Below are 27,851 nucleotides of genomic sequence, written 5' to 3' on the forward strand. Positions count from 1 at the left end.
ACATATTTAAGCATATTCTGTGCTTATGTGTCAATCTTTACAACTTCCTCCAAAATTTAATTTTTTTTATTCTCACCTTTACTCTTTTTTGTCCCTAATCATGGCTTTACTACTTCTTGCCATCTGTCCACATACTCTTCTCCCTCTGCTTCATACTTAGATATAATATGCAGTATATAAACATATGTTTGTCACTACTGACTACAGCTGAGTAAGTCCTTCACTCTTTTAATCTAAAAAAGAGTATGAGAACAATGTTCTCTATTTTGGCTCTTTCAGTAAAATCACTATTATTTTTTCAATCTGTTTTTCTAATGTGGGGTTCTGGATTTCTCCACAGCCCATCCCCCAGGGGTTACTGGCCCTTACTGGAAAGAAAAAACTCCTTCATCCCTATCCCATCCCCACAGCCTGATGGAGAATCTCTGAGTAAGGGAAATGGTGGGGGGGAAGCATCATGGGCCCAAAATAACTGGGAAACCATGCATGAAAATTCCTTTTTTAAGGGTATAATGGAGCCAGAATCTCCTTGTCTCTAAATTACTACACAAGTATAAGAAGTATAAGTTAGTCACTACCACACATACTCATCTTCTTTTAGATCACAAATATGCAATTTACTAATCCTTATACCAAAGTGGAAAAAGAAAAGAGAAAGGGAAGAGGCAGGGAGAAATTTGTTGCAGTTGTTGGCTGCAACAAATGCAAAATTTGAATAAATTCCTGTGGCTCAGAGGGCAGTTGAGCCAAAATTATCTTCATTTCCCTTCTATTTATAGGTTTGAAAAAACAAACTCCGCATGGCAGAGACTTCCCCAAAAGACTTCTTCTTTAAGGCAAATGCTGACTTGCCCTATCTGTGCTGCCACAGGCCTCGTTCCCCAAGGAAAGCTTACCTCTTCCTGACAGCCACTTTCCTAAAATGCCAGTACTGGGAAACAGGAAATAAAAATGTCTGTACTCTTCTCACTGCAGCAAAGTGCTAGAAATAAATCTTCAGTAAGATTTCAAATCCAGAAATTAGGACTTCGAATGTAGTCTGACCACTCAGCTCTATTTAAGTTTTTAGTATCCATACCACACTATTAACTCATAAAAGCTTTTGGTTAACCAGTACCCCTGTCAGGTAAAAAGTACACTTTGTTTTTTATGTAATTGAAATAAGTGAACTCCGTCTTCATTTTAAGATTTAAATCTAGCTTAAAATTAACTTGAGTTCAGGAGTGCCTGGGTGGCTCAGTGGGTTAAGCCTCTGCCTTTGGCTCAGGTCATGATCTCAGGGTCCTGGGATCAAGTTCCGCATCGGGCTCTCTGCTCAGCCAGGAGCCTGCTTCCCCATCTCCCTCTTCCTGCCTCTCTGCCTACTTGTGATCTCTATCAAATAAATAAAATCCTTTAAAAAAATGAACTTGAGTTCATTTTTAATCATTCGGTGAGTTCTCTGGAGAGAAAATGAGATCCTAACATATAATTGCTTATTTTAAAAACTGTTTCCCAAAGACAGGGCAAAACCAAAGAGCTTTTCTCTAATATATGTAACTAGATCTTCAAGTATCAAAGAGTAGCATATCAATAAACCCTTTATTGAGTAGATATGAGCTTTCTGTTCACTTCTGAAGATCAGTTTTTAGTCTGTTGCCAAAACACAGTCCACTGTCTTTGTGTTGGAGCTACAGGCACCATTTCCTGAGGACGCAACATCCAGAGAGAATCCATGTAGAGAGACGTGGGTACTCCAACACCATTAGCAACTAAACAACCAGAAACGACCTGGAATCCAGTCAAGACATGTACCTCATTGTCCGTTGTTTATAAGCACAACATTGCTTACTTACTGTGTTGCTTCCTGTGGGAACACAAACCAAGCCAGGCCCAGCAGCCCATGACTTGGAAATGCTTTCATGCCCATTACCTGGGCTACTCAAACAAGTGCCACTTTCCTTGTTCTCCTTCAGTATATGCTTTTACAGTGAAAAAAAAAAAGGTTTTTTTTTTTTTTAATGTGCTTTAGCCTACTTTAAAAAGAAAAACAGTTGCACAGAGTTGAAAGAGTAATGGGTAATTTCTTATAAGGTACCGAAATAGTGATTTATCTTAGGAAAACAAACCCCAAACCCCAATCATCACCATTAACCACATGGAGCTGTCACATGGCTGAGCCTTTCCAAGTATTCTCAGCATCTGACGACTCCTGGGATCCCATGACTAATACACTCATTCTCAAACTATGTTATTTTCAAAACCTGCCTCTTTCAAGCCAATCATTTTCTGCCTCAGCCTCAAAAAATAGTTTCTCCAAAACCAAAGAATCAGACAGAGCCTTCCTCAGAAGATAAGGGACTAAAAACTTGAAAGGCTATCTCAAGAAGATATGACAAAAGACTTGAAAATCCACTTCATTTGACTAAGACACTGACAAAAGACTGTGACATGAGCAATAGGTCAGGTCTAAGACGGAAGCTGAGTAGCCAGGGGCCAGAGCTAGGAGGGCAGCAGGGCAGAGCAGAGAGAACACGGGCTCTCAAATCTGTCCAGAAGCGCATTTTACTCAAGGTGGATCCATGACCAACCACTTCCCTTTCTAGCTTCAGTGGGCTTAGAATATCTCAGAGGATGCTAGTACCAAGGGTCCAAAAATGGAAAAAGACAACAGGAGCCTGGTAAGGAATATAAATGAGTTAAGGGGGTTGTCCCCGGTGTATAGCTAGATTTTCCAACTCTCTTCAACAAAAAACAGAAATCAAAAAGCTCAGATGCTATCTCTGAGAAATTTTAATTCCCAACACTGCGAGCTTACACTGTTGGGGCCAAAAACCATGAGCCACATTCAAACTACGGTCCTCTACTCTGTAACTGCTGCTCCCAGAAAGCACTTAGCAGAGTGCCTGGCACCCAATTCAAAATGTTACCAGCTTTCAACAAACCGAGGCTAACCAGTGGGTTGGTTGGATGGCTTATTGGTTTTCTGAAGGGAAAGGAGTGGTAGAAATGAAAGTAAGAAAGAAGGGCTGAAACAGTAACAGGAAAATAAGACACAACATAATAAAACACATTGTTCTTGAAATATTTTTATCTCTGAGGCCATACTTTAAAAGGAGGAAAGTGCACATTTCCTGGAGATGTTCTACAGTGTATGTACCTTTACACTTTCTATTACTGGTGAAGTATTTGAGTATTCAAACAAAACCTGGTCTGATCAGAAGCCAGTTTCCTGGATTGTGCTTTATAATGTTTAATCAGGAATTCAAAAAGGTCTCATTTTCTTTATTGATAAAAGAAAATTGTCAAACACATACACTAAGGATTAAGGGAGAGTGTACTCATGGAAAGTAGTAGTATTTGTGTTCCCCCCCCAACCAAGTATTATTCCTATTTCACATATAAGAAAAAAAAAAGCTTTGAAATTCAAACCTACAAATGATCTCATATTGTTTTTCTAAGATCCCAAACATGCTTTAATTTCTTTTCAAAATGCTATTTCTAATAACATAAAGAACAAAGACACATTCTACATTATAGATGTAAAGAATTAAATTGACCTATAACACCATTAATTCAGAGATAATCGTTACTGACATTTCAGTATATTTCTTCTTAGCGGGTAACTCCGACACTTACTAAGTAACTTTGGGCAACTTATTTTTCTGTACCTCAATTCTTCATCTCTAAAATAAAGATAACAATAGCACCTGCCTCTTTGGGTTGATGAGAGCATTAAATGAGTTGACACACATGAACATAAGAGAGCCTGGTAACACAATAATAAAAACAAATTATTATTGGTAGTTTTTTTCATTTTCATACTTTTTTTAAAAATTAGGATCATAGTATTCACACAGCTCTGAAATTGGCTTTTCATACTCAATACTACATTATGAACATCTTTCATTAAATAAAAGATTTGGAATATATGGTTTTGAATGACAATGTAACTAATCTCTTATTTATTTTGTACATTTACCTTGTCTCCACCATTTTTTCCTATTTTAAATGAAAAAATATTTTCATTTCTATGCTATTGATCTTAGTGCCACCAGAAACATTCTTAAAAAAATACTAAGTGTCTATTAAATATACAGATGGATTTAGACTCTGACTTCCTTCAAAGGACTGTATACCTCAAGAATTTTGTGCTTCAGGGAGAGTTTTTTATCAGCTAAGCACAAACTGAAGGAACAACAGGGCATGGTGGGAGGGCTTGGTGGGGGGTGCTCTGAGGCACAAATTATGCAAAGGTGAACTGGAAAAATCCCTTTCTAGCCTCTTCAGCCAATTCCAAACTATGTACCTTGAAAGCCCAAAGCTGCAGGGCATTTCCAGACAGGGAAATGAGGAAGAGACACAGAGACAGGAGCAAGTGAGGGTCTTCTCTACCCTGCAGAATACTCAGTAAAGCCAGCTTGGCCTCCAGAAATACAAATCCCTATCGTGATTTTACCTAAAATGAACTTGGCAAGAGATGAATGGTAGATTAGATTATCAGTAGCTCCTATAGCTTATTACACCATTTATCAAAGTATTATTGTGTCAGGCTAAAGGTCAGCCCTGCCTGCACACATCAAATGTAGGAATCAAGGTTCTGTTTATATCTCTATAACGAAAGAACTTCTTCAGTTGGGATAGATCTGAGACTAGATCCTATAAAGGAGTATGAAATAAGAACTTTTCTCTGAACAAATATGAAATTCAAATATACTGTTTTCTGGAGCACCATCTCCCTGTTACTACTCTGGCAAAGCATAGGACATGACATTACAGTGACAAGAGCACTAAATTAAGACCCAGAACCATAGGCTGTGGTTGGTTCTTTGCCACTTTCTTGCTGAGTTCTAGTGAACATATCCACCTTCTGAGATTCAATTCAATCTAAATCATTTCTGCTCTATTTATATTAAAAGGATTATTCTGCATTGTAAGAAGGATAATGCAATATGAAAGTGCTTTAAAATTATAAAGCAGTTGACAAATATAGGTTCTTATTATGGTTCCAAGTCATGGTCTAATTTTTTTTACTATGTTAATTTCCTTCCCCCCAAAATAATTATGAGTTCTATGACACGTGACTGGTATTACCTTTCATGCTTTCAGGCCTAACTGTCCCAAGCAGGCTTCTTGGTTAATAATCCACTTTCCAGGAGAAAAAATCAGTGTTTCTCTATTAATTGATCAGCAGAGGTAGATTTTGAAGTAGATTAATATATCTAGGATTGTTTTTCTACTCAGAAGAATTAGACTAATGGGAAGAAAAATGTGTTTTCTTTCTAATGTCAGGAACTTAAATCTGAAGATCTTTAGAAAACACACTTCACTTGATTTTAAGAGAAATTTAAGTATATTTCAAATCAGAACAGATTTGGAAACTGAAATTCTAACATGCACTTAAAAGTACACAGGCAGCAGCAGTTGGCCTAAATTGGCAACTCTAGAAAAGATACTAGGGCTGGAAGGAGGAGAATGAGGAAAAGCAAATTGGCTTAGGAAGGGTAATTGAAAACTGACATTAGCTTTGTGCATTCCTGAAAAGGTTTGTGTAATGAAAATTCTGTAACCATTTTATCACTGGCTTCCACTGTAATTTTGAGTCCACGAGGGAAATCACAAGTTTCCATGATATGAATCACATTTCCATCCATTCATTCAATCATCTAACATTTACTGAGGATTCTGTGTGTCTGCTGCCACTTAGTTGGGTACTACAGAGACAAAGTTAAAGAACTTACATTCTCTGGGTTCATAGGCCTTAATCTATTCTTGATGGAAGTTCACAATCAAATAAGACAGGTGGCAAAAGGTTTGGGGGAAAAAAAAAAAAGAACTACTGTTGAGCCCTTACTGTTGTACCAGGCCCTATACTAAGTACATTCTCATTCAGTCCTCACAGTGACACCATGAGATAGTTTCTGTTATTCCCATTTTATGGATCAGGAAACCATTTTAAAGAGGGAGACTATGCCGAGGAATTCTAATATTCTTCCTAGTCTGGTATCTTCTCTACATTTTGTTTTCCAGCCCAGGTCATGGAAGAAAAGTTACTTAATATACAGTCAACACAGGAAATCATTTCAGAAGAATTTTGAAGTTCATACATATTGAAGTATATTACAAAAATTACTCTCATCTCACCAAAGTTCTCACTGAAACCACTCACTACAAATAATAAAGGAGTCAAGAGTGGTTACCTCTGCTTCATGTAACTCAAGAAATACATGAGTCACATAGAATTGCTTTTTTCACAGAGATCTTTAGTAATGAAAGCAATCACGGTTATTGGGTTTTTTTTTTTTTTAATATTCCATTACTGTCCTGAAACACTATAATACCATTATTAATTTGCTGGCTAGCTTTTAAATAAAAACAGATGATTAAATATTTAGTACATACCTAGTTAGAAAAATATCACATGAGTAATTTGATTCAGTAGGATCTCTATTTCCACAGTTCGCTTAAAGCAAAAAGCTGAGCTCCATGTAGAGTGGCCCAGATAACAAATATATACAAGATATTGAAATGTAGGAGATGAATTATTGCCATGAAAAATTCTGGCTGTATAAAACTGAAAACACAATTAAATGCAAACTACTCAGAGGCTGACTTTTTTTATCCCTTCCAAACAGATAAGTAAAAAGTTAACTGTCCCTGCCTAGATCCAAATCATACAAATTATTTCTTCCATTCCTATCTAAAATAAATGTTGAAAGTCAAAGAATAAAACTTCCTCTGAGAAGAAACATAGTATTAAAGATAGGCCTTTGTGCAGCAGCCATTCCATCCTCAAGAAGAGGGGACATGCTGGTACCTGTGGGTATATGAACATATACGAATACCACATGTGGCTGAGTTTCCTTTGCCCCTATTGATACCCAGAAGCTGCTATCCACTGCTTGAAAACACAGCAATTCAGTTTTCAAGAATCACTTGAGGAATCTGCTCGAATGCAGATTTCTTGGTCCAATCCCCCAAGATTCTTAATTCAGAAAGCTTAAGGTGTGTCTTTGAAATAAGTATATATTTTTAACAAAAATTTCTAAATTACTTATGGACCCTTAGACTACACGGAGAAAGGCTAAATAATCCTGGTAATACAAGTTATGACACCTGAAAAAACTGAGACTTTTTTACTATTCAGAAGATTTTAAGAACATAGCAATCATTTTACATTAAGTGGAAGCAGAATCACAGAAGATTTATTCCTAACTTTGACTTTGCTCTGTTAACTGAAATGAAAATTACAATATTTCTTTTTTTTAAATGTTTTAAAAGATTTTTTATTTACTTATTTGACAGACAGAGATCACAAGTAGGCAGATAGGCAGGCAGAGAGAAAGAAAAGGGAAACCAAGCTCCCTGCTGAGCAGAGAGCCTGACGCAGGGCTCCCTCCCAGGACCCTGGGATCATTACCTGAGCCAAAGGCAGATGCTTAACCCACTGAGCCACCCAGATGCCCCCAAAATTACAGTATTTCATTTGTAGTCTCAAAAAATTCTTTCTCCAAAGAATTTCTATTCCACAATATTAACAAACCATTATTCACTTTAAGAGACAAGAAAAATCAGTTAAAGTAATAAGAGCTAGTTTTAAATGCAGTTCTTGAATCAAAAATTATTTGTATTCCTAGAATGGTCGACACTGAGTACAGGCACTGAATGAAACCATTCTTGGAAATTTAAATTGCCAAAGACATACTCTTCTAAAGAAAAACAACTCTATTAACTAACGTCTTATTGCATTTAACTGGTAAAATCACCCAAGTATAGTTCAAAGCAAATGCCATGAAGGGCACTCGTATTGCCAGAGCTGGACTTGGTCAAAACAGTCAAGAGACAATAACCCCACTCTCCCCATCCATAGACTTTCCATTGTCTCTGATTTCATAGTGTATAATGCAAGCTTTCTCCTCAGACAATATTTTACCAGAGAGCTCCTGAAGGCAACTCCTCAGTCACAAGAGAAATAGGAAGATGAATCACATGCAACATCCGGGCACATCACATCCACAACACAGTGTCTTGGCTCCTCAGCTCCAGGACCTTCCTCTCCACTCCCCCTTTCTTGTAGCCACACCGAAGGTTTTGGCATGAGCATTAGAAGTCTGTCAATCTCTTTTATCCTTCCCCTTTCTCTAAGCTCCCTCCTGGCCTCTGTTCCTTCCTTGGCTTAGCTGACACCTGAGCAACTCTTATCAAGGATTCCTGCCCCCTGACCTGTTCCACATCCTGGCTCCTTCTTGGTTCCATCGAAAGAGCTAAGTGGGCCTCCTAAAAAATATATCACAACCAAGCCAATGGGCATCACCACATTCTCCTGGCCTCCAACCCACATCAGCCCTTAACTCCAATAAAACAATATGCCCACTTACTTTTGCTAGGCTTCCTCTCCCTTGTGGCAGGAGAGCATAAAAATTGAGAGGCTGGCCCCAGTGTCAGAAAAAGCCTGAATCACTGGTTCACAACCTGACCTTTGGCAAGTCACTTAATCTCTTTAAAACAGTTTCCTGACCCATAAAATGGGGATAACAGTAAGTATCTCATGGGGTCACTATGAGGACTGAATGAGAATGTACTTAGTATAGGGCCCAGGTACAACAGTAAGGGCTCAACAAAAAATTTTCCTGTTATTTTCTCCAAGAGGTGGTGGTGGTGGTAGTGGTGGTGGTGGTGGTGGTGGTTTCCAAACCTTTTACGACCTCTCTTAAAATTACCTTTTACAGGGGCACCTGGGTGGCTCAGTGGGTTAAAGCCTCTGCCTTCAGCTCAGGTCATGATCCCGGGGTCCGGGGATCGAGCCCCGCATCGGGCTCTCTGCTCAGCAGGGAGCCTGCTTCCTTTCCTCTCTCTCTGCCTCTCTGCCTCCCTGTGATTTCTGTCTGTCAAAATAAATAAAATCTTTTAAAAAAAAATTACCTTTTACATTTGTCATCCTCTTAACCACGAGCAATTAATTTTACTTCCTACTTACCAAGAAAGTAGGGGTCAGCTTGAAACATCTGTGAAACATCTGAGTTCTCTGCCAACCTCCTACGAGGCTCTCTCTGTACCCTCCCCTTTGTTCCTCCTTCCCACTAGTCTCAAGCCTAAACCCTCCACCTGTGCTCTGGTCCCACCTGCCTGGACACTGCCCTATCAATCATCCTCTAGCTCGGAGGCTTTCAGGCCCTTTCTCTCTACTTTTCACGATTCCCCTTTAACCCAAAAATGTTTTTACATATCTCCACTCAACAAAAGTTCCCCAAACACACACACACACACACACACTCCTATAAATGCTGCCTTCTCTACTTTCCTCCTTAGCCAAGCTTCTAGAGGAGCACTGTCCATGTACTGTCTCTCCTTCCTTACCTCCTGCTCACTCTTCACCCACAAGAATATAATTTTTGCTCCCACATCCGCCTTTGCTTCCCAAAACACCACTGGCACAAATCTCCAAAGACCTCCCAGTTGTCAAACCCAGTGGACACCTCTTGCTTGGTCCTCCTTCTGGACCTCTCTGACCTTCTGGACCTTCTGGACGTTCTGACCTCCTTCTGGACCTCTTCTGAACCTACACCTGATGCTACTTGCCATTGATTCTCTGCTTCTCTGGGCTTTTCTTTCCTGTCCTGGAATATTTCCTCTCACACCTCAGTGAGCAGCCCCTCCTCCACCTACCCTCTGGCTCCCTGGCTTCAATCATTCAATCAATCCTTGTAGTTTTAGCTACCGCCTGCATCCTGACTGCCTACTTGCTTCATCCTGGCCTCTCCCTCAAATTGCACACCAGCATACCTCACTGCAGGCTGAACATATCCACGGGCCCCTCAAAATCTACATGGCAAAAACTCATTACCCTCCCCCATTCCAAAACTGAGCAAATAGCCTCTAGAGTCATTCAGCCACCCATGCCAGACCCTGGAATTAACCTAGACTTCTCCCTCTCCTCACTGAAATAAACGTTTACTGGGCAGACCCAAAGGGCAGGTAAAGTGGACTGAACGGAAGGGCAGTTGAAGTGGACTTTTACCAACAAGCAGAAGTGACCATGTAGAGATGGGGGCAGTGGCCTTCCGAGGGGCATGTGGGTGCTCACACACCCACCACACAAAGGTAAATTCAGGAACAGAAGGTAGCTTTAAGAATGAATGAAAGTGTGGAAGACAGGCTAAGAGAAGTTAGCCCTAGTCATGAAGACCTGTGAGGTGAAGTGAAATGCTCAGTGTTTTGACTTTATTACTTCTTTCCTTCCTAAAGGACCCACTCAGGTCACCCTCAGAAATCCTGTCCCCCTTGCCAACAATTCGTTAGGAAAGGATATCTGCCCCAGCCCAGTCAGTAAGATGTGAAGGGAACATTGCAGGAGGCATTTCTGGCAACTTTTCCCTTGCTCTGAAGAGGGATTTTCTTCCCCTGGACATCATCCTGTGTGGCTGCAATACCTGTGCCTACTACAGTCATCTGGCTACTAGTCTGAGAATTAATCCCCTCAGAGAAGGGCAAAAAAATAAAGAAATGGTGCTGGCAGCTTGACAGGGGCCTGCCCTCCCCTGGGCCTGTCCTACCTCTATAGATTGTATATTATTTCTTAATAATCTCTTTATTATTTAAAAAAAAAAGTGAGGATATGGGGATCAATCATGTATAGAAAACAGGATTAAGTACAGTTTAATAGATTCCATTAAGATAGGACTTCTCAGAAGTTAACACAATAATGCACATTATAAAGGTTCAAGAACGGGGCACCTGGATAACTCCGTAGCTTAAGTGTCTGCCATTGGCTCAGGTCATGATCTCAGGGTCCTGAAACTGAGCCCTGCATTGGGATCCCTGCTCAGTGAAAAGTCTGCTTCTCCCTCTTCCTTTGCCTCTCCCTCCAGTTTGTGTGCTCACTCTCTGTATCACTCTCTCTCAAATAACTAAATAAAATCTTTTATAAATAAATAAATAAATAAGGCAAGTTTCAAGAACTTCGTTTTTGAAATTATGTGACCAAACAAGGCTCTCATCCTGCCTCTTGTTTTTGCAGTATACCTAAAAGCATCTCCCAGAAATTAAATATTAATGGAATGTAGTTTGGAAAAGTGGCTTTTACCAGAGCAGATGAGAAGACTCTATAACTGACTATTATCATATAGTAAAGTGATGACAGTAATACAGACACAGAAATGTGCTCCGGGAATCCAGAGGAACCGCTGCCCTTCTAGGTGGTTCTCACTCAGAATGGCAGATGGGTTTCACATTATGTGCCAACTCTGGTAAATATTTGTAAATATTTAGTGGTTGCCTGGAAGACTATATTGAAAGGGATTCTGAGACGTCATCCAGATCCAGCAGAAAAACATAAACAAACTATGGCCATACTTGATTAGTAATGATCGTCATGAGCACAGAAGGGGCAGCTGGAACACCATTCTATTCAACCTGAGAGCTCTAAAGTGACACTAATTCCTAAACAGATCCTAGAACCATCTCAGAGAATATCCAGGTTTTTTTGTTTGTTTGTTTTTTTAACTTGAATTAGGTAACACTAGCCTTTAATAATTACAAAGGTAATAAGGTGGTTAAGTGTACAGGCTCCAGAGTAAAAGAGACCTGGGTTTAATCCTTAGTTCCTCCACATGCTACATGGCCTGGGTACTTTATTCAGTTGCTCTAAACCTCTAAACTTCAGTCTTCCCATCTGTAAAATAACAGTCCTATCTCACATAGTAGGTATAAAAATTAAATTAGGTAATACATACATATAGCCACCAGCATATAGTAAGTACAATAAATGTTAAGTTTAGCTACAATAATTACTAAGGCAGTCACTCTCTAACATTCACATTGGGACTCGGTAGTGCACATATTTGTCTGCTGTATTCACAATCATGCACTGGAGTGCAGTGAGTTCAATGGAGACCACAAAAACTATTTCCCTGAACCCGTGATCTCACACATATTTTTCCAGATTTCTCCAAAGAGAAAGCCAAGAAACAATGACCAAACTAATAGCTATGAGCTTAACACCTAGAATGAGTTTTTGGTTTTATTTTTTTTTCCCTTCGGGCCACAGAACTTTCAGTGCTAAAACCAAGACAGGTCTAAGCAAATCAGGTCCACTGGTCACCCTACAAACAAATAAAGCAAATGAAGTTCCAACAGCTAGATCTGGGTCTGACTGTGCTGCTCAGAGCTGAGGCAGAATGGGTTCTTGAAATTCCACTTCCAACTAAAAGAAATCAGAGCTCTTTTTGAAGAAATGGCTAATTGCAGGTGTGAGAACAGAAAATGCTCAAGATGAATCTGAAATATCCTGTTATGCCAGAGAGCCAAAGATGGGATTATTTAAGCTTCAAAAAAGATAATTACAACTATTGAAACCCATCTATTGTTTTCAAATCTGTAATTTTGTAATTTTTTTTCAAAACACAAAACAACTAATCACCTTCAGAGGATGATGGGGAATCAACTCATTATTTTATTTTTTGAGATTTTTAAAAAATTTTTTAATTTTTTTATATTAACATGTAATGTATTATTTTCCCCAGGGGTACAAGTCTGTGAATCATCAGGCTTACAACATTTCACAGCACTCACCATAGCACATACCCTCACCAACATCCATCACCCAGCCACCCTATCCCTCCCCCAACCACCATCAACTCATTATTTTAGAAGCAATGGGGGAAAAAACTAGCATTTACCCTGCTTTTCTATGTGAACTGTACTACTGTGTAACTAAATAGATGAAGGAAACATGTCTCTCTTTAAAAATATTCAAAACAATAAATAAAAATGAAAGAATGAAATTAAAATGAACATGATCTCCTTCTTGGAAGCCTCACGCACTTATTTTTTTCCCCCATCCACATATTTCTGATAATGGATCACCACCAGCAGATTGTAAATCTGGGCCACGTGACCACCACCCTTCACTCGGACTCAGATGTCCACCCCAGCAAATCACCCCTTGCCCAGAAACATAAGAGGTTCCAGTAGCTCGTACTACAGACTCACTCCATGGCAGAAGTAAAACATTACCATTCTGTCACCCCCAACAAGTCAGTGGAACTTGGTATCAAGCATCAACAGCTACTGATAAAACAAAAAAGAAAAATGAGGTTATGTGCCTCCTGATGAATGATCACACCACCACCTTTGGTCTGCCAAAGGGATCAAACACAAGTTTAATCAAGCCTCTGGATCCAGCTGCCAAATTGCAGGACATACAAAGGAGAAGAACATGCTGAACTGCATCATTCACACACAATCAAGCAAAACCCAAACTATAGGACATGCCACAGGATAGATGCTCCAGGTTCTTCACAGATAAACTGTAAAGGAAAGAAAAGGAGAGAGGGGAAACTGATTTTTTTTTAAATGGGCAAGAAAAACACCATGATGTACACTGATGCATATTTGAGTGATAAAACTATAATCGCATGCAAGGAAGTGATTACTAATGAAGTCAAGACACGTAGGTGTAATAGAAGGGGCTGAAATGGGATGGAGATACAGAGGGTCTTAGAGGGGCTTCTGAGGTTTTTGTAAGTTACAAGGGTATTCTCTTTATGATCATTCATCCAACCATACATTTTGTAAGATTCTCTGAATCTGCATTTTTTATTTTATAATAAAAAGTTCTTTTCAAAAGAGATACTGTAAATTCTACCATTTAATACCTTCTATATTCAAAGCACTTCTACAAATACTAGAATTTGTATTTTCAAATACTATAACATTGTTCCCAAAAATCCTAGAAATTATTTATCTCCATTTTTCAGATAGGAAGACTGGGGTCTAGGAATCTTAAGCAGGTTGCCCATAGTCATAGTTATTAGGGCAGAGCCATGATTCAAATTCAGAAGACTGGCTCCAAAACCATTATGTTGATTCCCAGTTATTCGGTCAAGAAAGATTTATCTTTTACCTATTAAATCATGTTAAATGTGGGGTGCCTGGGTGGCTCAGTGGGTTAAGGCCTCTGCCTTCAGCTCAGGTCATGATCCCGGAGTCCTGGGATCGAGCCCCGTGTCAGGCTCTCTGCTCGGCAGGGAGCCTGCTTCCTCCTCTCTCTCTGCCTGCTTCTCTGCCTACTTGTGATCTCTGTCCGTCAAATAAATAAATAAAAATCTTTTTAAAAATAATAAAAATAAATAAATCATGCTAAATGTTAAAGATATGAGGGAGTTTCTGCCTTCATGGAGATCAAGAAAGAGAAGAAAGATATCATCCAGGGCATCTAAAATTACAGTTGTGATAGAAAAAATAAAGAAAAGGTATGTGGTCATGAGAGTATACACAGCAGATAGGGAGACCATTTCTGCAGAAACAATAGCTGAGGTCTAGGGGAAAGAAATTAACTACCCAAAGGGGCAGTGGGCTTCTCCAAGTAGAGGAAGCTAGATACAAGGTCACCAGTGAAGGAGCAAGCATGGCCTTTTGAGGACTGAGGATGGAACATGAGGATGAAGGTAGTGAAGACAGGTGAGGCTGAAGAGCTGGGAAGAACAGGAAGCGACTGGTGGATTTTAATTAAACGTGTTGCAGATGGATTGATTAGGTTTGCATTTTTCATATGCCAAGGAGACAGAGAGAACAGGTGAGAGGCTACTGCGGTCATCTAGGTGGGACATGATGGCAGTTGGGACGAAGCAGGAAAGATGGAAAGAAGTAGATGGGTGCAAGATGCTCAAGAGGTGAGAAGGCAGGACCTGGTGATGGACGGACGGCATATGGAGAGTGAGGAGAAGGAGATGTTCAGGGAACTCAAAGCCTTCTGGCTGTGGTACCTGATGGAGGAGGTGTTAGTCATGAACATAAAAGACAACAGAAGAGGGATGAGGACACTTGAACTAGCTGAGTTTTAGGCACCAAAGCAAATGCCAAGTCATCAGTTGAATACATGAGACTGAGACCCCAATAGAGGAATAAATCTCTACTCCTCAGTGTAGAGATGGTTATTACAGAGGGCTTAAGGATGAGACTACCTAAAATAATAAAAAAGAGATCCAAGAATAACCATAATTCAAATCTGGAAAACAAAGCAACTTCCTGAGATAATCTAGAGATTGTAATCTCAGAAAGGTTTAGGGAAACTGAAAAAAATCATGAGAAAGAGATTAATTGCCTCAGAAAAAACATCGTGAAATTTCTGGAATAGTTAAAATGTTAACTTCATGTCTAACAAAATGGGAAAGCCTGCATGCAGCCCTCAGGTGGGTATTTGTAAGAGCTGACTTAGAGGATAAAGAGGCCTTTTGCGAGGTGACTTGTATGTATGGGTTCAAGGTTGGAGACAGAGAGAACTCTAGCTTTGACTCCAAGGGCTGCTCCTGGCCAGGTGGACAACAAGGTAGAGCTATCTTCACAAGAAATGCAAACAGGGGCATCAGCTCCTCGGCTTCCATAATAAGGGTGAGGAAAAAATGTTTAGAAGTATATCCAAGAGAAACAGGGCTACACACTCAGCCACTATGAACTACAAAAAAAAAAGGACTAAATACACACACCTGGATATCCAGCTTCAGGGGACTGAGACACTAGTAGAACAATAGGAAATATGCTTTTTCACAGACTGCCAGCAGTGATGGCAGAAAAGCCACTCTCAAATGCTTTGCAGGTACCACGAATGGAAGAACACAAATAAGCTTATTCACAAATACAGAAGACACTGCCAATGGACTCTCAGAAATACTGGGGAGGGGCAGTTAGAGGCACTGTAGACCAAGGTTCTGCATGAGCAGACAGAAGTAAACACCTATAAAATTTTACTTCCTGCCATCAATGGCAGTCATATATATATACTGTCACTCACACATACTGGTGATTGAGAACTACAGAAATGCAGGTTACTTTAGAAATAGGTATTTGTATCTGTAGTATCATTTGCAAAAATCTACAGATAAAGGGCTGGTATTCAAGATCTATAAAGAACTTCTCAAACTCAACACCAAAAGAACAAATAATCAAGTCAAAAAATGGTCAGAACACATTAACAGACACTTCTCCAAAGAAGATACACAAATGGCTAACAGACACATGAAAAAATGTTCAACATCATTAGCCATCAGGAAAATTCAAATCGAAACCACACTGAGATACCACTTGACACCAGTAAAAATAGCAAAAATTGACAAGGCAAGAAACAACAAATGTTGGAGAGGTTGTGGAGAAAAGGGAACCCCCTCACACTGTTGTTGGGATACAAGCTGGTGTAGCCACTTTGGAAAACTGTGAAGTTTCGTCAAAAAGTTAAAAATAGAGCCACCCTATGACCTGGCAATTGCACTACTGGGTATTCACCCCAGAAATACAGATGTAGAGAAAAGAAGAGCCACATGCACCCCAATGTTCATAGCAGCAATGGCCACAACAGCCAAACTGTGGAAGATGCTGAGATGCCCTTCAACAGGTCAGTGGATAAAGATGTGGTCCATATATACGATGAAATATTACTCAGCTATCAGAAAGGATGAATACCCACCATTTGCATCAACATAGATGGAACTGGAGGAGATTATGCTAAGTGAAGTAAGTCAAGCAGAGAGACAATTATCATATGATTTCACTTATATGTGGAACATAAGGAATAGCATGGAGGACATTAGGAGAAGGAAGGGAAAAATGAAGGACAGGGAAATCAGAGTGGGAGAAGAGCCATGAGAGACTATGGACTCCAGGAAACAAACTGAGGATTTTAGAGGGATGGGTGAACCCAGAAATGGTTATTAAGGAGGGCACAGATTACATGGAACACCGGGTGTTACATGCAAACAATGAATCATGGAAGACTACATCAAAAACTAAAGATGTACTGCATGGTGACTAATATAACAAAATAAAAAAAAATTTTTTTAAAGAAATAAGTATTTGTAGAAACTTATCTAATTTTCTAAGAGTAGTATTCTATACCAAAACTGGAAGCTTATTAAATAGATCCTAGTAGCCTAAACAAGTTCATGTCTCTTACCCTAAAAATGTACTATTTGTTCTTTTTCTTCCTTGGCCTCAGAGACATTTTATCTGGAGCTCCCACAGACATTTTTTTTTACATCCAGCTCATGGCAATTCAGACATGGAAACCCCAGTATGGCTGACAAATATATTGGACTGACCAGTGCCTATAGTAACTGACCAGAACAGGTCACCCCCAGGGACAGAGCAGGCACATCTCACACTCCTAAGTACATTCTACCAAAGCAGGACCTGAGCTGGGAAACCCATCAAAATACAACCAAACCCACTGGACCTGCTGGAAACCTTCACTGTGTTTCTGGAAACTATATAAGCACACTCCTCAAGTCTAACACAGATGCAGAAATGAATCATGGATGCAGGCCCTGGCCTGAGGCTCAAGGTATCCAGGAGAACCCACTAGAAGAGATGCCCACCACTCCCATCATTCCCACCCACTCACCCAACACTAATTTGGAAAGGGACCTAATCCTGGGGTAAAAAAAAAATAAATAAATTCCAAGTTTGCAGTATTTTTCTTTCGAAAGCAAAGTTGCATTTTTTTTAAAGCCACAAGTTCGTATGCTATCATTTTAATACTTAAAGCCTTCCATTGGCAATGTTCATTTTCTTAAGCCGGGAGCCTTCAGCACTAAACCTGCTGAGTCACCATTTTATACAACTGTGTGCACCATTCTGACTACAAGAGCTCACATTTTCAGGAGTCTGGGGGTACTCCTTACCCCAAAACAATAAGGTTGGGAAATAAAACCTAAGATATTTTCAAGAAGGCAACATTCAATTACAAGGGTGACATCAAAAACAAAACAAAACTTGAGATTCAAGACTGAAATGAACCTCCCGGGAAAGGACCAAAATGTGGGCTCCAAAAAGAACAAACATTTAAACTTGGAAACTGTGGTCTCCATTTTGTGAACAGGAGGACCCTTTTTTGGGGACTGAATTTATTGTTTAAAGAGAATGTTGGAACACTCTGGAGAAGATAATTAAACCTAACTGTAATGATGATATTTTACATCAAAGAAAAAATCTCACTCAAATTTATTCTCTTATCTCCATTCACACAGCTTCATTATCTCTCTCTTTTTTTTTTTTTTTAAAGATTTCATTTATTTATTTGACAGAGAGAGACACAGTTAGAGAGGTAACACAGGCAGAAGGAGTGGGAGAGGGAGAACCAGGTTTCCTGCTGAGCAGGAAGCCGAATGTGGGGCTCATCCCAGCATCCTGGGATCATGACCCAAGCTGAATGGAGACGCTTAAGGACTGAGCCACATAGGCACGCGATTAACTTTTACTTTTTATCACTGCACTTAACATGGCATTTCTCCTCCTGGGTCGGTAGCTGCCAAGTCTCCAGACTAAAATCCAGTTCTATCTATTCTCTTGACTGAAGATTTCCACAACATGACCCAAACTAACTTTCCAATCCTAGCTCTTATGATTCATCTCATATACTAAGCGGCAACTCAGATCCTAAATGGTACAGGCATTCTGTCAGCAGTTTGGTTGACTTATTTTTTGTATAAATTATTAAAATAATTATTGCCTCCTTTAGAGTCTTGCTAAATCAAATCACACTTTCTGTATTTCTTAGCATTCATATCCTGTTTTTGATGAGCATTTATTTTTTGTTCCAGGTATAATCATGTATTGTATCTTCGTACTTTGAACTTATCATTCATATATAACTTCTTGTGTTTCCTAAGCTTAAGGGATAGTGCCTTTGTAATGAAGATATAAAAAAAGAAAAAACTGTCCTTTATGCGTAATCATTGTTCTTGTATTGGTAAATTACAGATTTACTGTACAAAACTTCTCCCTTTAAATACTGTACAAAACTTCTCCCTTTAAATACATATCTGTATTTGCTTATATGTGCATAATATATATCTGGAAGAATAGACAACTATCAATAATAACTATCTATAGGGAAGAGAAAATTTCACTGCATACCCTTGTATATGCTTTTTAAATAAACATGTGAACTTATAATCTACATAAAAAATTAAATTTAAAAATTATTAATAATGTGAATTTAGAGGAAAACAACCTTTAGATCACAAAGAGAGCTAGGGAGGACCCTGTGATTTAAGGGGTTCTCAAAAAGCCATCTTCCTCAATTATGTTTTTTCCTACTAGCCACCATGACTTAAATCCCCTGGTTAAAATGCAAATATTCTGAAGACAGTAAGTATACTATGCCATTATCCATTATCAAATTACTGAGGGTTAGTTTATCACATTAGCATAATAAAGGAAAGTCACAAAGAGGTCGTATATAGGCTCCCTAATCACTGTCTCTTTTTCCTTTTTCCCCTCAAGTAACTAAATTAAGTTTGTTTTACTCAAAGAACTTTTGTATTTGTAAAAGAACTCATTTAGGAATTCTTGAAGTCCTACTCAAGCCAACTGACACCATGGATTGCTCTGTGAATATTTTACTGTCTCTATAAACATCTGGCATACCACTAGTCTTCTTGATCAGTCCTGTCTACTCAGCCTGAGAGGGCAGGGACAGGGAGATTCTTGTTCATCTCTGAATCCTCCCCAACAGTAAAAACATTGCCCTGCATTTCCAGAGACCAATTTCCCAAGCTCTTGGTGACACCTATTGCAAGGCTCTGACCCTTCTCTAGGATGCTGGGGTTAAAATTTCAATTCAAAATGGAAGTAGGATAGTTAAGTTTGTTCTTGTCTCAAACAATAATCCATTTATTCAGGCAAAATTGATATCTCCTGAGAGCTTGCTATGTTCTTACTATGTGTCAGACACAGGGACTCAGCAGCTAACTAGGCAAAAAGTGATCTAATAAGATCACAATAGCAGATACGTAGCAGATACTCAGGAAATGCCTATTAATTAGATTTGATAAGCCACTTGAACTCTTCTATCTGCTTGAACTTTGGAAAGTCTCTCATTAATGTTTTCTTCATAGAGCAGTGGACTTTGTTTCCCATATGCTACTATTCACTTTTGTGGACTTTCTTGTATCAGCCTTCTGATCATCATCAATTAATTGCTTACTTTTTTTGAATTTTTTGAATTTATGAACCATAAATCAAGAAATATCTAGTAAGTTACAATGTAAAAGAGAAAATCCATAGACATAGTTTAGTTTTCTAAACTACTGATTCACTTTCATCATATTTCTCTTTCTGTTGCCTTGCTTAGACGATGTACTAGGGTCAAGTAACTGTGGCCAGTGAACCTGAGGCTCTTGAGCCAGATAAGTTAACTGGCCTGGCACAAGATGGAACATACTATGACAGCCTGCTCTGCAAAGCTGGACTAACAACACTTACCCCAGGAGCAGGCCAGCCCGGGCATTACAGCTCCAATCTGCTGGCCTGTAACAAAGTCCAAGTTTTTCTAAAGTGAAGCCCAGATAACAACTCTAAGACTTTCCTGACCTTACAGGAAAGCTTCCTTAGAACCTGTATATACTACTACATATTATTTCTATTTGAGTTGAAAATTATTTTTACTACTTTAATCAATAGTAATTCCCATCCCTCCCAAAATAAAAATTCACGCACACAGGAGATGCCCAGTAAATGCTAGTACTGGATTAAGAGGAGCGGAAAAGCATGAGAGAACAATTTTCTCTGTCATCATCCGCAAACACTCCTTGAGCTCTTGCTACGTGTAAGGTAATGACAAAAGGTGTCAATCACGGGTGCTAATTACATGGAGTTTTTAACCAATAGGTACACTGTGAAACAGGCAGAAGCATTTTAAACACTTCTAGACACAAAAACGCTTGTCACTTTTAGTTTGGGCTTCTTTGAGGTTGCTTATTTTAACGGTGTATACATTTTTTTTCATTATAGAAGGAGACCAAGAAGGAAATAAAGAGGAAGGAAGGATAAGCAACTAGAAGGATAGATCCCAGCCTCTGACCTGTAGGACTCATACTAGAAGAATCCAAAATGTGTAAGAACGAATGAGGCTTCTTTTCTTCATGCTGAATCAAAATGTCTGTAGTAAAATAGTCACTGTATCATAAGAGGCGCCATTTGGTTCACTACTAAACAGCCTCCCCCTCCACATATGTTAGATGACCTGTGTGGTCCAGCTCCTACCCCCACAGAACTGACATATTTTATACTACACCACATGCTTATGCTTCCATTCATAAAGAACAGAACATTAAAAAAAAAAAAACACTTAAATACAAATTAGAAATATAGCACAACTAGAAGAAGGGGTAAAATAAGCAATGCAGCACAACTTAAAGCTTGAGTAAATAACACCAGTACTGTCAAAAAAACAAGATTTTATGTGAAGAATATGCATTTTAATTATAATATAAAGCTTTTCCCAATGCCCTTCTTTTCTCATTTAAGACTATTACACGAATCCAAGTTCCAAAGAATAACCAATAATCTACTTTCCTTAAATTTATGTTTCACTTCTATTAACTGAAATCTTCCAGTTGTATACATAAAGAATTACAATATACTGCTTCGTTTTCTGTCACCTTTAAGATACTATTTTCTCAAATTCCTCTACTAAAGCATCTTTCTCGATGTTAATCCAAGTTTTATCTACCCAGAGGTCTAAATGAGTTGGTGGTGGAGGGGGGCGGTTTGGGGAAATGTATTTTCCCGGAAATAGTGGTAACCCACAATATAAAACTTCTGTGCCTTCAGAGGCAAAATGCAATACACTAGGTTTTGACCCTGACCTCATCATCTAAACTTCCTGCTCTCACCTACTAGGAACTCTTAATCATTTAACTCTTACTTTTTGTCTCACAAGCATTTATCACTATCTAAAAATATCACCTTATTTATGGCCTGATCTCCCATAAGAATATAATCTCCAGGGAGTAGGGAGGGCTCTTATGTGTCTCACTGATTCAATCCCAGCTTCCAGAATAATATCTGGCTCATATAAAACACTTAATATGTACTGACTGAATTATAACTTCTTACAATACTCTAAAGAATTGGGACATTATTTATAAATCAATAAACCAGTTAGTAAAATCGGGATTCTTATTTTCTACCATTATAGAGAAAAATCAAGAGGAAAAATACACCTGCCCATCAACTCTTGCTAAATTAAATACGAAAAAAAGGACTGTTTCATGAAGGTTTTTAAAAGAAATAAACATTACTAATTTTTGAGACCACCGAGGAAAACAGAAGCTCCTTTTCCTTAATATACCGAATTTACAGAGTGAGGATGCCTGACTTCCTTACCTACGATCCTCCAGCCATTATCTAAAGAGTACATTCAGAAGAGACTGACTCAGGACAGGGTAATTTTGATGAAGAGCTTGATATTTACAAAACTATAAGCAGATCATAGTATAAGCAAATACAAAACCCAGAGGGCAATGTTCCCTCTAACAAATATTTTTATGAAGCTGAATCACTGCCATTTCCCTTAGCTTAAAGTGGCTAGGCACTTTCAGTTTAATGACAATATCGTTCAGTCAAGCAGTGAGTGCCAAGTTATGCTATCCATTGGTTAAGATTTCAAATTCACGTTTTTAAATGAAGTTCTTTTGATTGGACAGTGAATTTGAGAAACCCTGCCAAGATGGTATCTGCAAAACTACTGTGCTCTTAGAGTGCTTATCCATCTAAATATATGGAAGAATAACTATGATGTAATGGACACTTTAAACTTTAAATATCAGTAATTTGTGTGGACTTAACCCAGAGTATTCAATCTGGCCAAGGCTACTCTTTGCTGATCTGAACAGCTCTCTGTAGATCTTGAGATACTTGTTTCTGCTGGGGTCAGGCAACTCTTGGTCAGCAGGGTGTTAAACCAGGCAGCCGTCTCAGGAGGGAAAGGGACATCTGTTTCTGCCTTGGTGAGTCTATTTCTCTTGCAGTGGTGCAAGCTGTGTAACTGTCCCTAAAGTACTAACCTTCAGAGCAGCTCACCTTGCCTCCCAACACCAATGCTACTAGCAACACCACTAGCTCTGTGTCCCAGCAGCTAATGCCCAGCTTTTTGTTGAAAGCACTGATTCTACCAAGAACCAATTCTGAATGAATGAATGAATCTGGACTTTCTCTATCCCCTAGAACAATGGTGTATTCATCTATCACTGGTTTGTGCAGTATGTTAGTTCTTCACTTCCTTGTTTAGAGCCATTATCCTGTATCCTATTGGCTTATGAAATTTAAGTTATAATTCTCTTAGTAAACCCATGGTTAAATAAATTACTGGCAGAAACAAATCTCAGACTCGGCATAATGTGCCCCAAACACACAAGCTAACAAGCTACATCAGAATTAAGTTTCACTTAGATAAGGTTATCAAAGGAAGCTGGGACGTTGATCGAGCAATGGTTTGGCACCGAAGAAGGGAAGAGCTCATTCCTGTCTTCCCTAATCACCGCCCTGCTGTCCCCAACCCACTGGGAATACGGTTCCTTTTGTTGCAAACTGAAATTATATCTGACATCCCTTTTCGAAAGCACAGAAACTAGCTGGGACTGCGCCACTGATCTACACAGTGCACCAGATTTGGGATGAGAGGTATTGGCAGGATGAGAATTAAGCCAAGTCAGCCTCTCTGAACAAGTTTCCCCATCGGTAAAAGGTCATAAAGTTACCTCCCCCAGAGAACGGTTAGAAATACAGTGACCGATGTAGGGCGCAGCGCGTGCGTACAGTGAGTGCCCCCGCCGCCAACTGCAGAGCAGCATCCAAGATTCTGAGTGATTATTCGGCTACCGAGGTTGTGCCTGGGGGTGGTTGTGGAGCAACTACACAGCCTAACAACGTGCATCTCGGCGAGCATCTCGCCAGCCCGGAGGAGCCCGGAGCCCGCTCGCAGCTACCCGCGGGGCCAACCAACCCCAGCCCGGTTCCTCTCCGGCAGCCGGGGCGGAGAGGACAAACCACGCCGCCGCCGCTGCCGCCACCCGGGGCTCTGAGACGGGCGGCGGGCACCGGAAGCGCGGAGGGCCGGGCGGAGGCCCCGGCGCGCGAGGCAGTGGGGAGACCGGTACTTACCCCCGGCCGGCGGGCGGCCGCAGCCAGCCGTCTCCAGGCGGCGACGAAGTCGGGCGGAGGGGCTCGCCGGCTCCGGCAGACGAGGGAGAACAGGGTCCCCAGGAGGAAGGCGGCCGCGGCGCAGCCCAGGTACAGGCAGAGCCTGAGCAGAACGGTGCACGGCCCCGCGCCTCCGGTCGCCTGCCAGCAACCGGGCCCCAGCCAGGAGAGGCACACGGCGGCGAGTGCGGCCACGGCCACTGGCACTCGCCAGCTCCCGCCGCCAGGAGCCCCCGGCGCCGCCGCGTCTTCCCGGGGGTCCGGCCGGCGCTCGCCCGGGGCGCCGGAGTCAGGGCGGCCGCCGGCGGCTGCGGCCGGCGCGAGGTTGAGGCCGGCGCCGCTGCTGTCGGTGGCATCGGGGTGCATGCTGCCTCCTGAGCCGCTAAGCACAGGCACATTTCCTGCCCTGCTGTCCCCCGGCGCTGCCCTGGACGGTGGCCTCTCCGCGGCGCCTCCTCCCCTCGCCGCTCCCGCCGCCGCCGCTCCTGAGGCACGGGCGGTCGGCGCTCATGCCCTCGCCGGCGGCCCACCGAGGGAACGGCTCCAACAGACGCCGCGGAGCTCCTCTCGGCGAGCCCTCAGCGCCGCCACCCGGCGCCCGCCCCGCAGCCGTCCGGCCGGGCGCGCCCAGGTAGCCGGACCTTGTTGTGACTTAAGCTGGCGAAGCCTGAGGCGGAGCGGGGGCGGGGGCGGCCCCGAGGTGCCTGTCAGGCGGGGGGCGGAGAGCGACCGCGGCCCGCTGAGTGACAGGTGGGAGGTGCCCGGCCGCGCCCAGCCCCCACCGCCCACCCGCGGCGCGGGGGCGGGGTCGGACCGCCGCTGCCCCTCAGGGAAGGGGGCGCCACCAATCGCCAGGGTAACTGCTCGGGCCGGCGCTCCTGCTCCCCTCCCCGCAGGGTACCGTCCGCGATGGAAAATTTTGCGGCAGGTGTCAGAAGCGTTTGTAATTCTCCGGCTCAGGTGATCCCTGAATCCTCGCTCTCCGTTCTTCACGGCCAAGTAATCTCCCAAGCTTAGGGTTCCCCAAATTTCTTTGTTTTCACCTGCTATTTAGATAAAATCGGCAAGCATTCCTGATCCTCGCTTTTAATGCAGTTTCCCCCCCCAACAACCTTCCTTTTTTTTTTCCCCTTCAGGGAAAGAATCCGACGAACGTGCAAGAGTAATGAAACCTGCAATTGCTAGTTATGGAAAGGCCCCCAAAGTCGGCCTGGTGCCAGAGGGTGTGCACAGCTGCCATAAGCACTTTGGCTCCAAGTCCCTATGTTTTTGTTACAAAGAGTCAATAGAAGTGTTATTACCTACACGAGCCAAAAGGTCCAAATAATTTCTAGAGTACGTTATTTTCCTAATTCTCCTATCACGATCCCATGCTTAATATACAGATGTTTACTGAAAAGATGCTAATATGCTAAATACTAGTAATTACTACTAAGAGCAGTAAAAGAAGCAGCTGTATCTTTGATAGATGAAAGAATTGTAAAGGAAATGATGGAACTCTGAAGAGATTAATGATTTGAAAGGACGGGTGATAGGGCCAATCCGGAATAGAAAGAAGAAGGGGAAGAAGTAAATAGACGAGAAAAGCAGTGAGAAATAAAGGATGGGGGGAAACAAAAGCGAAGTGTCAGAACTCTCTTCTCATAGCAATCCTGAAGAATTTCAACAGTTCAACTACTGCACTATTGTTGTCCAATAAAATGCGTTATATCCTGCTTCCCAGGGAGCATAGTGAAGAAAAGCATTAAAATGTATTTTCAAATTACTGTGACTATACTATTTTTCTATAAGGAATCGTCTGTCATTATTTCAACAAAGGACAAATACAACATTCACAGGAAGTAAGATATTTGATGGATTTTTTTTATTTTTAATTTTTTAATTGTTTTATGAATAATTTACATACAATGAGCCGTGCAATTTGATTTTTACCTGCCAAATACTTTTGTTTGTTTCAAGTTTTTATTTAAATTCCAGTTATTTATTCTTTTGAAACAAAGTATTATCCAAGAGGTTATTATCCAAAAGAAGACATACTGGAAATACAGTGTGCCACAGTTATCTACTGTTGCATAACAAGCTACCACCAAATAACAACCATTTCATTTGCTTATGATTTTGTGGGTCAGCAATTTGGACTGGGGTCAGTTGGGCAATTCTGCTCTTCTTGCCTGGGGTCACTAATGAAACTATGGCCTCCTGGATGCATAGGCTGGGACTGTGTGATCTATGGACTCTCTGTTGAGATGGCTTGTCTCTGCTCCCTGTATCCTTACCCTCCAAAAGGTCAGGTTGGCCTTTTTCTCAGGACAGTCTCAGGAATGCCACGTTTTTTTTTTTAAGCTTTTGCTTAGGTTATATTTGCTAATGCTTAGCTTTGCTTTTGCTTAGGTTATATTTGCTAATGTCCCATTGGCCAAAGCAAATCATATGGCCCATCCAGTAATTAAGTGGGGAGGGGCCTACACATGGGCTTAAATAGGGGGAGTATAATTCATTGGTTGCATTAGTTTAACAACTTACCACCATTTGCTTTGAGGGAACACACTAATCAGTTTCTTGTGGATCATCTGGCTGGTCACCAAAATCAGTGGTATCCTGTGACCTAGCACTGTAAATATGTTAAAGTTCACATTTCTTGTTCTTGGAATTGATAGTTCCTCATAATCTAATCCTATTTACTTATAAAATGAACAAATGGACCTAGGGAAGATAGAGGGAAGGGAGACAGTATACAACTATGTTTCTCAGTAAAGAGTTTGATGATTATATATATAGATGTATCATTTAGCTTTATTCTAATATTTTCAAGTTATGAAACAAAATGAAAAAAATTCTACAGTCACTTAAATTTAATATCCAGTATTATTGGGCAGCAGATTATTAAAAAAGAATATAAATTGTGTTTAATTATTAACTAATTTCTCCAAAATGCATGTGGGCAAAAAAATTTTTGAACTGATCTTGATACTTTTTCATGATATGTATTAAAAGTAGGCAGGACACAATATGGATTAAATATACTTACATAAATTAGGAAAAGATTTTTAATATTTTCAGATTAACACTATGTATTTAATATTATATAAAGCGTTTATATACTACCAAAACGAAGCCAGTGTCTCTCATTTGTCATTTATTTGCTCTAGGAAAGAGAACATACCTATAGACAATAAAAATTAGTATTAGAGTATTAATTAGAGTATGAATAGGGGTTGCACAGAGTAGGCCCTTAATAAATATTTTTGAATGAATAAATGATATTCTTCCATGATACTATATTTAGAAATAAAAAAATAAAAGTAAAAAAAAAAACCCTCATATTTTAATGGAAACTTCTTTAAAAAAAAAAAAGATTTTATTTATTTGAGAGAGAGAGCAGGAGAGCACAAGTGGAGGGGAGGAGAAGGAGAGGGAGAAGCAGACACCCTGCCGAGCCGGGAGACAGATGCTGGGCTAGATGCCAGGACCCTAGAATCATGACCCCAAAGGCAGACACCTAACTCACTGAGCCACCCAGGTATCCCTTAATGGAAACTTCAACTTTCGGAAATCCTGTTTAAAACATAAATTCCTCACTATAACTCTACAAAGGACATAAGGTAAATTTTATAATCCCATTTTCCAGACTAGGAAACTGAGACTCGGTGAAGTTAAATGACTTGCTCAAAATCACAGAGCTAGTAGGTGGTGGACCTAAATTATAAGATTCTCCTCCACGATGCCATCTTTCAAATAGCTAAAAGTAATGTCAAAGGACAAAACAAACTGCTTTCTATATTATACAAATAATGTCCTTACAAAACCAGTACAATAGCATTCATCCAGCTCTTCAATATATTGTGAACTTCTAGAAGTAGTATGTGACTTCTATTTATTCTTTCATTCAGTACAAA

At 40.5% G+C, this 27,851-nt stretch overlaps 1 protein-coding gene across 2 annotated transcripts in view; it reads right to left on the reverse strand.

The window, feature by feature from the left end:
• SNX25 (sorting nexin 25) overlaps positions 1 to 24,552 on the reverse strand; it is a 128,542-nt gene extending 103,990 nt beyond the window's left edge. The window contains exon 1 of one of the 2 annotated variants that reach the window (XM_059155829.1): positions 23,917 to 24,529. In XM_059155829.1, coding sequence (XP_059011812.1) covers positions 23,917 to 24,321 — 405 coding nt within the window. In that variant the 5' untranslated portion in view covers positions 24,322 to 24,529. Of the gene's footprint in view, positions 1 to 23,916 lie in introns of both variants that reach the window. The other variant, XM_059155830.1, reaches the window with a different exon arrangement.
• Between the last annotated feature and the right edge of the window lie 3,299 nt (positions 24,553 to 27,851).

Source organism: Mustela lutreola, chromosome 18, assembly GCF_030435805.1.
Source record: "Mustela lutreola isolate mMusLut2 chromosome 18, mMusLut2.pri, whole genome shotgun sequence".
Taxonomy (NCBI): Eukaryota; Metazoa; Chordata; class Mammalia; order Carnivora; family Mustelidae; genus Mustela; species Mustela lutreola.